Source organism: Lepeophtheirus salmonis, chromosome 10, assembly GCF_016086655.4.
Source record: "Lepeophtheirus salmonis chromosome 10, UVic_Lsal_1.4, whole genome shotgun sequence".
Lineage (NCBI taxonomy): Eukaryota > Metazoa > Arthropoda > Copepoda > Siphonostomatoida > Caligidae > Lepeophtheirus > Lepeophtheirus salmonis.
In genome coordinates, this window is record NC_052140.2 from 11,634,610 (window position 1) to 11,651,717 (window position 17,108).

Below are 17,108 nucleotides of genomic sequence, written 5' to 3' on the forward strand. Positions count from 1 at the left end.
CCTCCAATGCCCATGCATTTCATATCAAACCCCCTCTCATTTCTCAATTTAAATATAAACTTTGCAATTTGAGCAGGTTGTGATTCTATCATGTTTGCTTTCTTTGGTATACAGTGGATCAAGTAATTACTCCTAGGCTCAATAACAAAACTATATTGCTCCTGCTTGGTCCTACCAATAAAAAACTCTTCACTCCCCATTGCTTGACTCACAATAATAGTTATGTCGATTCATTCCTCAAAGAGGATGCAGGATATTGTCTCATCTTCTCTACACCTCTTCTCAAACTCGTATCTCATCTCTTTCATCAACTTCTTCGGCACTCTTCTAATCTTATTTTTTTTAATGATTTACGTTAACGTTTTATAAAGTTAATGCTTTATTACTCTATAATTATGTGTCTTAACTAATATCAAGTCCATCTAAATTATGTTGAAAAAGGTGTTGCCCATGGATTCATAAAATATTTAAAAGTTAACATAAACTACCAATGACCTCAATTATGATTTATATATCTACACTTAAATCATCAAATCGTAAACTTAATGTTCAACTATGATTCAATTTCCTTCATATTTGAAACCTTTTCATCAAGGACAATAAATCTACATTCCCTTAATATGAATATCTATAAATTACATAAAGATAGCGAGTACTGGAAAATATAGAGAAACCCGCATTTACTCTAATTTTTAAAGTAAAATTAATGTACTGACCATATTAATGGTCGGTTGAATTTTTTAAACATACTGTCATTGTCATATTTTCTACAACTTTAAGTATATGAGTAGTTGATTGTACGACTCTCCCCTTCTCCTCAGAAAAAATAAATAAATTTAAAAATCACATTTTCACTTTTTTACGTATTTTTTAAGTTTTGGTTTATTTCAAGTTCGTTTAAAACTCAAGTCTATGTACAAAAAAAATTAAACTATAATAGGTGAAAGTATATTAAAAAAAATATATCAGTGGGATTCACGTATACTCATAGTAAGAGGGTCTTTAGAAAGCCATGAGGGGAAACATGATAATAAAAATAAGAAAAGCAATAGAAGGAATGAAAAGTTATTTGTGGAAAAGGGGACTAACTAATCTAACGGGATCGTTTGAAAAAGAATGTCTCTTCTCTTTTTACTAACTTTTTTTCTTTTTCTTCTAAGGAGATGAGGGGGAGGCTAAATTAAATTTTACCGTTATATATTTATATGGTTTTTTTTTTATTTTAGTCAACGTGCCAAAATGTCTAAGACACCTACAGAGCTCTCAATTACTGATAGATATCAGTATTGATTGGAGTGTTCATGTGAACTGAAGTGATGGGAACTCTCATATGACTACAATTAGAGGATTAATTATTGAAGAGGATCAAAATGAAACATGTAACGGCTTTTGTTTTATCTTTACTCCTAACACGTGTAGTATCGGTCCTAATGTACGACTGAAGACTACAACAGTCTCTGTCCGATCCAGTTCAGTACTGTATATCAGTCCTAAACCCTTATAAATGCTGCATTTTTTGTAAGGAGTTCTAGTATTGACAGTACGAAGGACCGATCCCAAGGACTCATAGGGCCCGTCCTAAGACTGTACTGGACCAAATAAGTAAGGACTGACCCCTTTTAACTCATTTCAAATAACTACAACTTGAAGAGACAATCATTGAGTAGCTCTCATAGGTGTAAGATCTTGCAACTAGATTAATCCATTGTAGGACTGGTTTTTGGATGAGCGGGCCCTGGAGGATTAAAAACAAATGTAAAGCCCTGTTCTTTTTTAAAAATTAGATTTTGTCACTTTTTTTTTTAAAGTACTTAATTTATTTAGAAGAAAAAAATATTTTCGATCTTAGAGTATTTTGTGTTATCATTAAAATCATCAAGACATTGTATATAGTGTCTATTTTATTAAATTGTGTCTATATATTTTATTTATGATGTTTCTTCTATTTTTAGAAGGACCTTTTTTTTAAAAAAAAGGTCAATCGTTTCTCTATTTTAATGGTCTATAAAAAAATTATTCTCTGTATATATAGATTTAAAAAAAAAAATCTTCTCTGTTTATTTAGATTCTTACAAAATTCTATTATATCACGGTGTCCCAATCAAGTCACATGCCCTGGGACATGTGACCCCACTACCACTTCCTCAAACCGGCCCTGAACAACATCCTCAGATATTTCTGTTTTAAGAAGGACAAATGGTGTATGTTAAATATAGTTTTAATTGCTGAGAGACACTAATCTTTTGTAAAATCAAAAAGCAAGGTCCAAAATCTTTCAAAGAAAAAAAACCTTTTCCCAAAAAAACAGAGACCTTGATTTCTCATTTCTAAAAGGATAACAAGGTTCCGATGAAAGTATGGTCACTTGTCTTGTGTTGATCTTTATTTAGGACTGAAGACTGCAGTTTGGGTTCAATTCAGTCTCGGTCCAGTCCCAAAACTTTTGAAGTTCAGTCCTTGTTGACGTCCCTCAACATTATTTCTTCTTTTTTTAATCAGTTTTAGAACTGACAATCCAAAAGATTGACAGTGTTAAGGATCGCGCCCAAAGACTGATTCGAACTGGTACTGGACTAGTACGAATAAATAAGGACTCACACAAGACAAATGATCACCGAATTTAAACATGGTAGGTTTGGAGATGGTTAATGTTTGAGGAATTATATTGGCGCATATTTCTTCATCCAAGTAAAGAACTGAACCAGATTTCTCTAAATCACTTGCTAGCTTTGCCTACAGTATTACTGAATCCTTTTAAGTATGAGGAAGTGATTAATAGACAATCAATTGACCTCATGACCTGACTATATGTATTTATGTAGGTGTAATCAATATAAACGTTCAAAAAATGTACTTTGATTTGAAAAAAAAAAAACCCCCAAAAAAAAAACCTTGTAATTTATGGTAATCGAGACTTGTGACTCAACGTGGACTCTCGTGCATATTTTGAAGACTTGCAACTTGATTTCATCACACAATCAAAGACTCGTGACTTATATTCGAAAGTTAAGACTCTTAACTCGACTGGACAGTCATTTCAATTTTTGACTGAATTTACTGTTTAAAGTACTTTTTTTTATGTGGACTTTAACTGGTCTCGATAAAATTATTCAAGGACTAAAAATTATGACTTGAAACTCGACTTGGACTTGCAATATAGGACCTACTCTAACCCTTGGTAATTACTAAAGGTCTATTATATTTGTCTAAAAATACTTTCAGAGGTGTGTGGTTCAAGACAAGGGGATGCTTCTGTTGAGCACTCTTCTTATTCTCTTTAATAAGAGTGACACTTCAGGAGAACTGAGAACCTCCTCCTCTCAAGTCGGACCCTTGAACAATGATATCCCTGAAGATGAAAGGTCGGAAGGAAGTCTCATATATGGCAATATAACAACCGTCTCCGGGATTGAGCTGACTCTTTTTTGTGACATTAAATTGTTTGAATGTGGAAATTTTTATTCTGTGGAGTTATACCATGAGAGCATCGAGAAAAGGGTTTTTATCTACCATCACGCAGCTGGGATATTCAAATCCGAGGGCTCCTGGTCAGAAAGAGTATCCTACTTCTATGACGCCTCTCATCATCAAATGAATATTGTTCTCAATTCTGCACATTTAGAGGATGAAGGTTCTTATCGATGTGAAATCACGTATGAGGATCCAGATAGATGGTTCTCCTATGTTTGTTTCAAGCCACAAATTCTGAATGTGCGTATTCTGCAGATCCCAGAGTATTTACATCTTCACATGGGCAATGGAACCCTTATTGAGGACGGATCTCAGATTGGCCCCTTTTACCCGGGGTTTTCTCTGGTTCTGATTTGTCTTAGTGGGAGTGGAAAGCCTTCATCACAGGTAAGTTGTTGCCTTGCAATTCTAGTCAGTTTTCCTGTTCATTTTGGGAAAATTTCAATTCAGATCCACATTTATTAATTTATTTCCATTCAATCGTTTATCGTTTCAAAACAAAACGAAAAACCACCTGATCAATTTTTGTCTAAATCTATTCGGCTACAAAAAAAAAGCTTGATGAAAAATGAAATAAACATCATGCCATTTTTACGAAAAATTCAAAAGCCAAGCCCCCTCCACAAAAATAAATATATTTATATAATAATACGAACACACTAAATTAAATAAGATTTTATTAATATTTAGCTTGTTTATGCTAAAATTCTAAATTAAAACGATCTACTATAAATTATAATTATATAATAGGTAAATTTCTATTGTAAAACCTCCTTGTATTCAACATTTTTTGTCGCTTATGTCCATTTGATGTAAATATAATAAAACCTGCACTTTCTTTTGACACTCTTGAAAATGCAACATACCATGTGAAGATACTGATTTAAGTCAATATAAAGCAATTTTTTAAAGATTTATTAATTGTAAGTGCCTTTGCTAACTTATTGAGAACTGTTTTCTTACAAGGGAAAATGGAAATTCAGCGACAACAGAATTAAGGGCCATTTTTGGAATAAATGTAATTATCATATAAGATGTTCCTTCTTCAACCATAATGAAAATACATACTAAGACTAACTCGCTAATCCTCTTCTTCCTTTCCTCTTTTTAAAAAATTCGTATTTAATATACATTCTCCTCTTTCCCGCTAGTGCAATAATTCGGTTTTTTTCCCCAACCATTCATACCATTACAAAAACTTTAAGACATGGAGAATCTATCTTGTTTTTTGAAAATAAATAAACTTGTTAGCGAAAAAAACAAACTTGCCCTCCAGAGCCCAGCATTAATTCTGAATGAAACAAAGCTTGACGTATGTAACTAAAAACTCACGACAACTTTTATTTGATAGTCTGTATCTGTCTTTGATTTTGAAGTAAATGCGACTTATCATTGTTTTTCTAAGGGGGATGTACATCAGACACACACACATAAATTATTTTAATACAATGAAGGCTAATCCTGCGAACGCACCTGCCTCCGTTTGGGGTTAATTAATTATACTACAAGTTCTTTTAGGGTAATGCTAAAAAAAGTTACCCTACCCCTGATTTAGAAGTTCCACTAAGCCTTTGAAGTTTTAAGGCACTATGATATTGCAAATGAGTAGTGACCTGAGGTAATGATATTGGTTTTTATTTTCATAGGAAGGGAGGGAGAAGGAAGAGGAGTTAGGATTCAAGAATAATGAAACAAACAATAAGAATTTTCATGCAAAATGCCAAAATTCATTTAACAAATAAGGAACATCAAGTATCATTTTATTTTATGGGCATCCATTTAAAGTGAACACAAAAGTGTTCTCTGCGCACATACATATGAATGTGTGAACAATAACTTTTATAGGACTTGGCTAACTCATTCTCTATTCTTCTATTTCTTCAATATTTTTATTATTTTTATTTCATTACCCCCACGTCATAGATATCTTGGTGGAATGGCACAAATGAAATGAGTGGTGCATGGAACTGGAAGATCCAACACAAAAACGGAACAGAAAGCGTCAAGAGTGAGATACAAATCCTTCTCTCCCGCTTTGATTTCGGAAAAGTATTTACCTGCCGTGCCCACAATGAGGCCCTAGACTCCCCCATGGAAAGCTCCACCATCCTCGACATGGACATACCTCCCAACTATCTCTCCATCGGCTCTCCCATCCAAACAGCCGAAGAAGGAGTTACATTTACAGTGGCCTGTAACGCTCGAAATGCAAAACCTCCAGCTTATATCTATTGGAATTCGGAGCCCCTCCTCAACTTTGATAATGTAACGGAGATCTCTGAGCCATTTGGGAATGCTTTTCAAACCACAAGTCTTCTCACCTTTGTTACTCAAAGGCATCTCATCTCTCTCTCCTGTTTTGCTTCCAATGATTTATTAGATAGGTTGGAGGGAACGCATCTTCGTGTGGACACAACGATCAATGTACGATACAAGCCAAGGATTCGGAGTCAGGAGTTGAAGGATATAAAAGTTTTCGAAGGGGAGACGCTCTCTATTAATTGCTCATATGAGTCAAATCCCATGGATGCCTTTGTGACGTGGTATTTAAATGGAATGAACATTAGCTCACCTGGACAGAGTCGAGACGTGTCTCTCTTTAAACTCGTTAACATAACGTCATCCATGAGTGGTGTTTATAGGTAATTGTTCATTTACAATCTATTAATTTCCTTTTCTCCTATACATTATCAAATGAAAGGCAATATTTATTGTCTAGAAGCCAAAAAAAAAAAAAATATATATATATATATACTTGTTAATTATGGCTATAGGATCCCATTTATTTAGTGTATAAAAAGACAAATTAAAAAGATTTGGCACTTCATTAACGAAGAAAGGAAAATTTAGCTTACTCCCTTTTTCTTTAGCTGTATGATTGAAAATGAAGTTGGAAAATCCCCCATTTTCAATTTAGCCAATGTGATCGTTCTCATGAAACCCCTTGCCTTCCTTCTCATGTCCCCTCCAAATCCCGTCTTTGAATCAATGAGCCAAAACGTAACTCTTATTTGTCTCAATGATGCCCAAGATGACGAAAAGTTCAGCTCGGTCAAGTGGTTTTTAAATGGAGAGCTTTTAAAGCATGTATCGGTGGAGCATTGCAAGGGAAAGGAGGTTTGCAATGTGAATCCCTCTAAAATCATATTGGTGAATGTGAAGAGAGCTTTTAAAGGAAATTATTCATGTCAAGGTCTTTATGGAAATGAATGGACTGGGATTTCTGAGACAAAGGAAATACGGGTTCATTATCCACCTAGAGTCAAAAGTATTCACTCCATTCCAAGTATAGTGCGAAGAGGAAATCCGTTCAAGGCATGTATAAATAATATAATATTTCAAATAGAGTTGTTGCCGTGAGTCCATTTTCAAAAACCCCGAGTCGATTTCATTCTTTTGATGAACTGCCGTGATTTTTATCACTAAAAATCATAAAATGCTTTGAGTTTTATAGACCTCCAGTCACTAAGTGATTTTCTAATCCAGTAATTCCAAATTGTGGTGTATTCTATTGGGCTCAGAGGATTGATCAAGGTCATCAACAAATGTCAAGAAATTTATGTTTTCCAAAAACTTCATTAAAAATTGTATTTCCTTAAAAAAAGTCATAAAACCCTCTAAAATAAGAAAATATAAGCCCAAATGTGTGTCCATTCTAGGTAATTTTCAGCAAGTGTCATTTTTTTAAATGTTCCTCTCATTGGTTAGATGGAGTTTCGTTAATTTAGTATAAGTAAACATTATATATAGAATTAGAATGACTCCGTTTGATCTAGGAATGGTATATTTCCATCTCTAGGAACGACTGAGTGTTGAACCTTCTCACATAAATGTCTTCTTAATGACATCCATCTGAGCAAGGCTTTATTTAAACGAAATTAACTTCAGCGATATTTAAAAATACATGTTTGACAAAGTCAAAAAAGGTTTACATTTATAACATTGATAATGAGAATGATTAGAGAGTGTGTATCCTTTCTTTCTTGAGGCTTCTCTACGAAGGCCCATCGATCGAAGTGTTTGAATACCATTCCACTAAATAAGTTTTTTTAAATGCTTCCCTCCCAGAAAGCCTGGAGAATAGTGACGAAATCTGCCTCTGTTGCTCCGGATTGACATCTCCCGTTTGATTTTAAACACCACTTTGGTGAATAATGACGTCATTTATTTTGTAATGTACAAATTATATTAAATAAAAATCCCGCTGGAACTAATTTTTCTGAAAAGGAGTTTGTCTAAATAATTCCTTGCTCAAATAAATATCGATAAAATAACACTCACTCAAAATAACTTTGCACAAATGAATGCACGTCCCCAAATATTCAGCCAAAATTAGATGCTTAAAAAAAAAAAAGGAAAAATTGGGGGCTTTTTCTCAAATACAAAGTTTGGAAATATTTGTTCTAATCAACCTTAATTTATAATTGGATTATTTTAACCCCTGAGGAAAACAAACTTGACAGTATTAAGAGCACACTGTATAAATTTGCCCGCAGGTCATACTTTCACTTTCTTCCTCAAATTTGGGGACAGCGACAGCAAAATTGAAATTCAATTATCAAAACCTTTTGATAATACAGATATAACTTTTGCAAATTGAAGTGACGCAAAAACTATATTATTGAAATAGGAGTTAATCCCTGGACTGAGGATGAGACCGGAAGAGATCAAATCTCATTATAAAAAGTACTACAACTATTTCTACGATGTGATCTCCTCCGGCCTGTTTCCTCAGTCTATGGATCGACTCCGAGTCCCTCTTTCCCCATCCCCTCCCCATTTTACTCCATAAGAAAGAACCCTATAACCTTCTGCAAAAATGATGCCTTCCATCTACTTCCATGATCCTCCAAAATGCTAATTGTCCGAATATCTCGAAAAAGTAGAGGTTCCTTTCCTCTTGCACTCATGGCAACAATATGTTCTTCCCTTTACAAAGATATTTCCGTATTATTTAAAGGAAATTTCAACTTTCCGCGGTCACTATCTCGAATTTCGAAATAGAAACAGAAAATATAACGTGTGGGCAAATTATACAGTGTACCCCATATTATTATAATACGATTCTGTAAGGAATAGTATAGTCTCACAGTTGCAAAACATAATATTATTGAATTAAAAATCGCCGAAATAATTAATTGTAGTTGGTTACTATTTAATCTTTATTCCCCCCCCCTTTTATAATTTATTGACTTTACTCTATCCTTGAGGACACAACTCAGTTCACTTCTACTAGACTCAAGTGGATGCAACACTATTTCTAAACACATTATGGCGGTGTTGTGTCAGTCCTTGTATATTCGGTATAGTACTGTTCAGTCTTAGAATCGGTCCTATCGATCCTTAGGACTGTCAGTACCAGAAAACAAATAAAGTTAAGGTGTGTCATCAATGACCTAACTTCATATGACTGATATATACTACTGAATTGGCCGGACCGAGACTGAACTAGACGGGACAGCAGTCTTCAATCCTAAAGAAGGACCGACACAACACTCTATGATGTTAAATTTTTCTAATTATTGTCTCTGGATATTAGATCGAATGTGTTTTGGAAGACTTTGGATTTCCTCCTGCGAATAAAGTCCACTGGTATAAAAATGGAGAGCGAGTATATGGGGAGACATCATTTACAATTAATATAGCCAAAGCATCCTCAAAAACGGATGGAATATATTCTTGTACTCCTTACACCTCCATCAGCATGGCGGAAGACTCAGATATCATTTTAAGTATTCAATGCTTACCCCGATTCACAATGTCTCTCTCTCCCGTTATAGGTAAGAAGTCCTCCATTTATTTTTAGACCAGTGGTTCTTAAGGGGGGTATTAAACTAAAAATACTGAAGTCCTATCATCCCAATCCTAATGCAATTTGTCAGTCATAGTACCGGCCCTTATCGGTCTTTTATGATAACTTCAATAGCTGAAATGATGTGTTAACTAACTACGTTCTTTCAGATGTGAAATATGGATCATAAGCTCTTTCAAAGAGACAAGATACCTAGTGTTTAAAGTAGGAGGTTCATTTCAGTAAAGTAATATCTGGCAAATGCGTTGTCCACTGAAGGACAATGCTCCATGGTTAATGTTTATGGTTTCATCGTAAGGGATTTTGATTCCATCCATACTTTTGACTGATTTGTCTAATGCAAAAATAAAGACGATCCAATTTCTAGGCGTACCTCCACAAAAATTGCTACCCTTTTGACTTGTGATCCAAATCGAATTCAATGATGAAAAAATGAAATGATTCCACCTTTCTTCTACATATAATCGTCAAAGAATGACGAAGATATATGTATGGCTGTTGTGTTTAGCAATATGCTTAACATATCTGTCTACAACGCCTTTGTTCTTTGGCTCTAAATCAACAAAAAGTTGAATGAGGGAAAAATCATGAGCAAGGACTTTTTGATATAAAAATTAGGGAGAATATTAGTTAGTTATCATATTCTACAAAAGGAAAAGTTTGCCGAGGCCTTAAGTCTAGAACAATATTGTTAGAAACTTTTCAAAGCCTCCATATGAGAAACCACAATAACATAAATTTAAACAAAAATAAAATCGGATTTCTAAATGGTACTAAACCCGCTAACGTACACGTCGAACTTTCTGAAATAAGAAAAGATACATTCCCTTCAGCTGTTTTCATTAATTTTCAAGATCTTGTATATTTTAAAGCAGCTGACTCTACTTATACTGAATTCAATGAGGTTATTACATAGGATTTGGATTTTGAAATTAATTTATATAAATAAAAGAACATCAGTTCAATGTATTTTATATATATTTCAAAAGTATTTTTTTTTGGTTTTATCACACATAGAACTCAAAACGGTCGAACAGATCAGACTGTAATTTAGCAAGCAGACGTATAAATTAACCAAGCATGTTCCTATGATATTTTTTTGGGCCTCCAAAGTCATTCTGAGTCTTTTTTAATAGAAGTAAACCCTCATTTTTCTTCTCTCTTTCGATATATCTCTCCTCTCTGCCTCTTCCCTATTTTCTTCTCCCTCTGTATCTTTTTACATCCCTCTCTTTGTTTTTTTTGTCTACTTTCATTCTTTGTTTCTATTCCTCTCCATTCGGACATGTAATTCAGGCAACATCCGTTAGTATTGTATATAGGTATTATCCGATGGATAAAGGAATATTTATTTATCTTTCATAATTTCTAAATATTAAATCCGGTTATAATAATTAACAGTTGGAGAATAAGCAAATGCAGAGAAATAGCTACCATGGGGTTTCTTTTTTTCAAATGATAGTTTCCCCAATGAGCTTGTGAGTCTATAAAAAAGCTGAACACGGTAGATAATTGCTTTGATCAAAAAGTGGAAGGTTATAATGCCAAAATATTGTATTCTATCAAGAAAGGTCTCTAAGATGAAAAACATCTGGAGGGGGAACAGCTTTACTGAGACTACTGAGACTTGGGTAACGAAAGTAAAAAGGTTAAGAACCACTGACTTATACCATATATTTAATGTAATTTGTTATGTTACCAGAAATGAATCAAAGCGATGGAAATATCACTCTGGACTGTCATGCCAAATGTGCAGACCCCTGTGATATCTATTGGTACCTTAATCAAACAAAATTTTCAAGGTTAACAAATGTGACGAAATTCACGCGTAAGAGGGAAGGCTATTCCCTATATAGCATTGAATCCAAAGTGGACCTTAATTGCCGTGATTATGCCTCTTCCAACGTTTCTGTTAGCTATACTTGCCGAGTCCTATCCAGAGATGCGGAATCTATACAAACTACGGCCAGGATTAAAGTGTATTATCCACCGAAAAATATAGTAACTTTTAGAAGGTAATTTAATCTTTACTTTAAAAAAAACATCAGGTACAGTGTGGTACATATTAATTGGGAACATGTTTAAAGGCGTATAACGAACGAAATCGATGGAGTACCTCCTCAATTTTTTAAATTATACAGAACACATGCCCTGAAAAATCCTGGGCTTCATACATAGGCAGCTCTATTTAAAAAAATTAACCCTTTTCCAGTTAATATTAACCTTCAAAAGACAGTTGTCAAAATTTCTATATAATTTGTTCTTTAGTTTGTGAGTTATTCTGCTAAGTGATACACTGCTCTTGTTATAGCCAAAATATGGATTAACAATAATTCTGTGTTTTAATTATACTTCGTGATGGGAAAAAATACTCAATAAAGCAAATAATTATAAAAAAATAATCATAATTTAAAAAAAGCTATTTCTGAACAAAAAAAAAAAAAGTGTTTTCTTTTATGGTACAAGGGATTACATAACCCAGAAGTTTTTTTTTTTCAAAATTCAGCTTGATTTTCATACAAAAAGTTTCAGTTTCATTTATATTGGCGTTGGGATGGAAAATATAAATTTTATCTTTACTAAAATTCAGCCTATTTTATATAAATTAAGAAGTACGAAGTAGTCTCCCTGTTTGATAAGTCGTATACTTGCTATGATTGAATTTTGTATCGAATATAATAATATAATTAGGTCGAAATATAGTTAATTGCTGTACAAAATAAATTAATAATAATAATTGCTTTTGTCTCAACATACTCTAGATCTATCTCTGATTCCTGGATCGAAGTAGCAAGTTAGTACAAAAAAAAAACAGTAATAAAATCGATAGTACAGTTTAACAAGCTTAACAAAGAAAACATGTATATCCTCGTTAAAAATTGTCTTTTTAAAATTATTATGTTAATTGCTTTAGTGGGTAGAGTCCCCATAACACTTTTCAAGCCATTGCTTAGCTTGAACGTGTTTTTTTTCCATCAAGAATCAGTGTCAAATTAAAGCAGCAAATTCTTATTGATCCATTGTTTTGGATAGTAGCAAAAAGTAGCGAATTACTTGGCACACTAACCCACAGACTAATGAACAGATTGCCATGCAATTTTGTATAGCTGTCTATTGAAAATTGCTACTCAAATGAAAATGAGGGGAACTAAAAATAAATAGCGACACCTATGTGTGAATCCCTGGACTTGTCAGCCCAAGAGTTAAATACCATTATTGAGGATATGTAATTAGAGGAAAAAGTTGTAAATTGTTTTAAACTTTGCTACAAAAATAAATCAAATCTTTACTTCACTTGTATAAGCTGATTAATATGCCAAAAAGGTACATTCAAGTATCTTTTCTTTATGCACTTATCAGTGGGAGGAATTTCATAGATAAGTTTCCTGCTTTTTTTGTTTGATTACTATTTCAACCGTTTTGTATCTCTTTTCTTAGAGTGTGTTTTCAGGTTATATACAATTTATTTTAGCATACAGAATCGTCAGAGTACTTTACAATGTTATGTGGATGCAAATCCAAAGGCAGAGTATATCTGGTACGACTCCTCTGGTAAAATTCTTTCTAAAAAAGCAAAATTTATATGGACTGACGCTGACGCAGAGGTAAGTAGTTGCGAATTTATGTGGGTCCCTCAACATCTAATCCCCCAATGGGTTTCACCTCAACAACTCAAAATTTGAATACATTTTGTTTATGTGTAGATTTTTAACTATTATACAGGTTACGACAACATAACTTCCTTTTTTGAAAAGACATTAAAACAAGTTTTATAAATTATAAAAGTACTTTTTTTGTTTCATAATGATAGTAAACAATGAAAGTTTTGTTTTTGCAGAGTTTTTAAAATCATATCCGATAGGTAACGTCTCCCATTGTCCATACACTGAATAAAAAGAACTTCGGTATTTATTGACTTGATATTTTTTTCCTTTTTTTTGTGTCTCTATAAGAAATGGAACGATTCTAAAAAAAATGATACAATTCTAGTAAAAATTACAAATGCCGATTCCGGTTTTTTAATAAATAAACAATTTGATATTTTCTTTTTTTTTCAAAAATTTACAACAGTGCACAAAAAATTTCAAAAACCATTTCTATTCTTAAAAAATTAAATTTTTTAGGAGAGAAATTTCCAAAATCCATTGCTGTTTACAAAAAAATAATTTTGAGAAAAAATTTTCAAAAATTAAATTTCTAATTTAAAATTTTTTGAATCAAAAATTCAAATATTATGTTTTTTTTAAACACATAGTTATTCGTAGAAGGATGCGTTTTATGGAAAAAAAAATTGAAAAATTTAATGAAATTTCGAATATTAAACTTTCTTTTGAAAACCCAAAATCCCTTAATTTTGGAAGGGTCTATTTTTTTTTTTTTTTTTTTTCATAACCTAGCAAAGTAATAAATAAGCATTGGAATCACAACTGTCGATCCCCATTCCGGTTCCAGAAAAACAAAAGATTCTCCGATTTCAATTAATTGTTCCATCACTAGTTTCTATTAAAATAACTTTTCAATGAAAGGTTTTACAGGAATAATTTTGTTATACAAAAAGATGCAAAATTTAATTTCCCAAATATATTGAGGATTAATAAATTGATTAAATAATTATTTATTGGGTATTTTGCAAAGATGATACAAATGTTGGCCATTTTGTAATAAATGCAGTTTGAATTAATTAATTTGTACAAACTGTACGAATTGAGAATTTTTGTATCACACTGGATATAATGTTATGAACTTTAGTAAAGTTGTAGATTTTTTTTGCAAAATCCACAGCTGTTCACAAAAATATATTTTTTTTGGGGGAAAAAAATGCCTTAATTTGGGAGGGGATATAGCCCCTTCAGCCCACCCCTGCGGACGTCCCTGTCTAGAGTTCCATGAATAACCCATTTACTTACATAGAGAAGCTATATGTTAATTGTGTACTTCTTATATTATTTAAGAGTCAGCACGTACTTGGTCCAACAAGTATAACATGCAAGGCCTTCAACACCTATGGAAGTCTCCTTTCATCCATGAAGTTGGATCCCTCCAACTCCACCTCCAGTTGTCACATACAGAAGACTGAATTTGAGAACGATTATGTTGAACTAAATTGTGAGAGCGGAGGGAGTGATAAATTTATTTGGTACTTTAATGGGGAGACTCTAATCGAACTCAATGAGTCTAAAATCATTGCCAATCAGTATGGATACTACACATGCGTCTCTGGAGAATCGTCTGACACAAGCTGCACTATTTATTTGAGCGAAAGATTCCTTGTTTCTGAAAAGTTGTATCTTTTCTTTGTTATATTTATTATTGTGGTTTTTTTTATTTCACTTGCTATCATTTTTGGAACGCGATTTGGACATCATCACAACACAAATGCACCCGATTCGACTTCCAATTTTGAAAATAATATAAATAGTGATATAAACTCCTTGATTCAGATTGAGGCCAAGCAAAGGAGGAACATCATTATTTCAGACACAAGACAAATGGAACAAATTTGGTTGGTTTAATAAGTACTAGAAAAAAAAAGAAAAAAAAACCGGCAGACAAAATCACACAACCCCAAACCAACAAAATCCCCTGTGGTTAGTGTTATTTCAGTCCCTATTTAGTACTGAATACTGCAGTCCGATCCAGCTCAGTCTCGGTTCAGTCCAGTTGAGTCCTTTATTTGAGTCCTAAAATTTATAAAGTTCAATCATTGATGACGCCTATGAACTTCATTTTTTAAAGAATCAGTCTTTGTACTGACAATTCCAAAGGATCCTTAAGGACTGATGCCAAGGACAAATAAGACCAGTCCTAAAAATAGACCTGACTGGACAGAATAAATAGGGACTGGCACAACACTACCTGTGGGCTCCACCATGATAAAAAACGACGATGAAAAAATAAAAAATAGCCGAGTCCACATAGATATTTAGTCCTTCTTTCGTAGTATGACTCAATTACTTTAAGCTCTTGTGGACTACAAGCAAAACAGGCTGAATTCTGAACTGCATACCTCGTTACTTGGGGTTTTCATTTGGGGTGTTGGTTTTTTTTTGACAAATCTTTCATAATTTTGACAGAATGTTTTAATTTGTGACTTTTTTTTGGTAAAGGCAAATTTGAAAAATAACTATTGAAAAAAAAACTTGACCATTAAAATTTTGGAAAAACAAAATTTTACAATATCAGTAACATATCATGGATATAATATTAGGTATCGAATGATTCTAATTATGATATACCTATATTTAACAAAGTATCATATGTCACGCTTTGCCCAATTATCTTTAAAATATTAAATCAATAAATTAGCTTATACAAACTACTACATGATCAAGTTAATAAGAGTATATAATTTGTACACACCAAATGCGCTCATTTTTCCTTCTCTAATAATAAATGTAGAAGACATAGGACTAGAAAGGTAGAAATGCAGTCATTTTTAATCGAGTAATGATACGATTCAATAAGTTACAATCAGATATGACAACTTGTACAATTTTACGATTACACACTTAAAATGCGCTCATTTTCACTTCTATATATAGGACCTATGCCGTCTTTAGAGAAGGGGAAAGGAGCACATTTGGCGTATAATAATTAACTTTTCCTATTAATTTACAATTGAATATTCACACGTTTAAAAAAATCGTAGAAATAAGCGTGAGGAATTATTTTCCTTTAATAATATAATTGATCCCTCAAACAGATTAAATTCTTTACGTCTGGCAGCACTGGTCATTTTATTTAAGTTAATAATTTCGAATAGTAAAAATTATTACTGAAAAATGGATATATCTTTTTTGTAATTAGTTTTGAACTTACTAATTATTTGTATCTGAACAAGAATTAATAATCATTAGAGAGTACTAAAAAAATTGGAGCTAAAATATCAAGAATTTGGCTTGGTTTGGTCCAAGAGGGATTTTGTTTGTCGGAGTTTTTGCTCTTTACGGATCTAAATAGCTTCATTTGTCTTGTTATTCAACTATTTAATGTAAATGTAACATTTATTCAATCTGTTTGTTGATCTTATATCTGTGAATTAAATGTCTATAATATTATCATTTATTATTTTGTTAAAATAGGATTTTTGTGAAAAATCCTTCTTGCAATGGAAACTCCCTATATCATAATGTTAAGAAATAAATTGATAAACTTATATTTCCTATGATTCCTAATTCTAATGACAAAATATACCTATTCATTATTCATACTAGTGTTGACAAGATGCCAACAATTTCGTGCCGCTTCCCGTACCATAAAAGGCTTTGGTACTTTTCGTATAATTTTTAAAATAAAACCTATAATGTCGTGAAGAAAAATTGGGATATATATTAGGGACTCAAAATTTACAGTAGCAAATGTGAAATCTCCCGCCATCGGTGACAGTCCCGAAAAGGCTACAGAGACCATAAGTACAACCATATGGACTGTCTACAGCATCAAAAATCCATTACAACCAAGAACACCCAAAACAATATGGTTGACTTCTCCCATGTCTTCCTTTGTCCCTCCTCCACCCTTGAACTCAACCCCCAGGACTTTGCGGTTTGTGGCGTCCTGAGGAATAATTTATATTCCTCCTTTCATCCAAATTTGGATTCGATCCGAGCTATTGTCATGACAGTGTGGTACAGCATGGACACATTTTATCGTCAAGTACTGACAAGTTATATTACTATATAATGACGTCACTGTCATAAAAAGTAGGAAATATCCTATTGTATTTTACATTGTAAGTATTATTGTAGTTTTGTGTCAAAATACTACAGATATATAAAGGAAAGTATGGAAGGCATCATCGCCTCTAATACAGATGAGGCGTGTG

The 17,108-nt window shown here is 32.9% G+C and overlaps 2 protein-coding genes across 3 annotated transcripts in view; one reads left to right on the forward strand and one right to left on the reverse strand.

Moving 5' to 3' along the window:
- The window catches only part of LOC121125591 (uncharacterized), a 39,364-nt gene that overhangs the window by 21,720 nt on the left and 536 nt on the right, over positions 1 to 17,108 (reverse strand). The window lies entirely within an intron of this gene.
- Positions 1,227 to 16,443, forward strand: LOC121125590 (hemicentin-1). 2 transcript variants are annotated; one of them, XM_040720779.2, is made up of 8 exons: positions 1,227 to 1,379; positions 3,223 to 3,858; positions 5,395 to 6,113; positions 6,342 to 6,786; positions 9,011 to 9,251; positions 10,986 to 11,298; positions 12,756 to 12,888; positions 14,236 to 16,443. In XM_040720779.2, exons 1-8 carry the CDS (start codon positions 1,371 to 1,373, stop codon positions 14,794 to 14,796), a joined length of 3,057 nt encoding a protein of 1,018 aa, XP_040576713.1. In that variant the 5' UTR covers positions 1,227 to 1,370; the 3' UTR covers positions 14,797 to 16,443. The 2 variants fall into 2 exon arrangements, with proteins under 2 accessions (XP_040576713.1, XP_071747675.1); XM_071891574.1 differs by having other exon boundaries at positions 1,280 to 1,602.

Excerpts from the sequence above, each read along its gene's own strand:
- LOC121125590 (XM_040720779.2), top strand. Across the intron at positions 6,787-9,010 it reads GAAGAGGAAATCCGTTCAAG|ATCGAATGTGTTTTGGAAGA; the intron begins GCATGTATAAAT and ends TCTGGATATTAG. Across the intron at positions 9,252-10,985 it reads GTCTCTCTCTCCCGTTATAG|AAATGAATCAAAGCGATGGA; the intron begins GTAAGAAGTCCT and ends TTATGTTACCAG.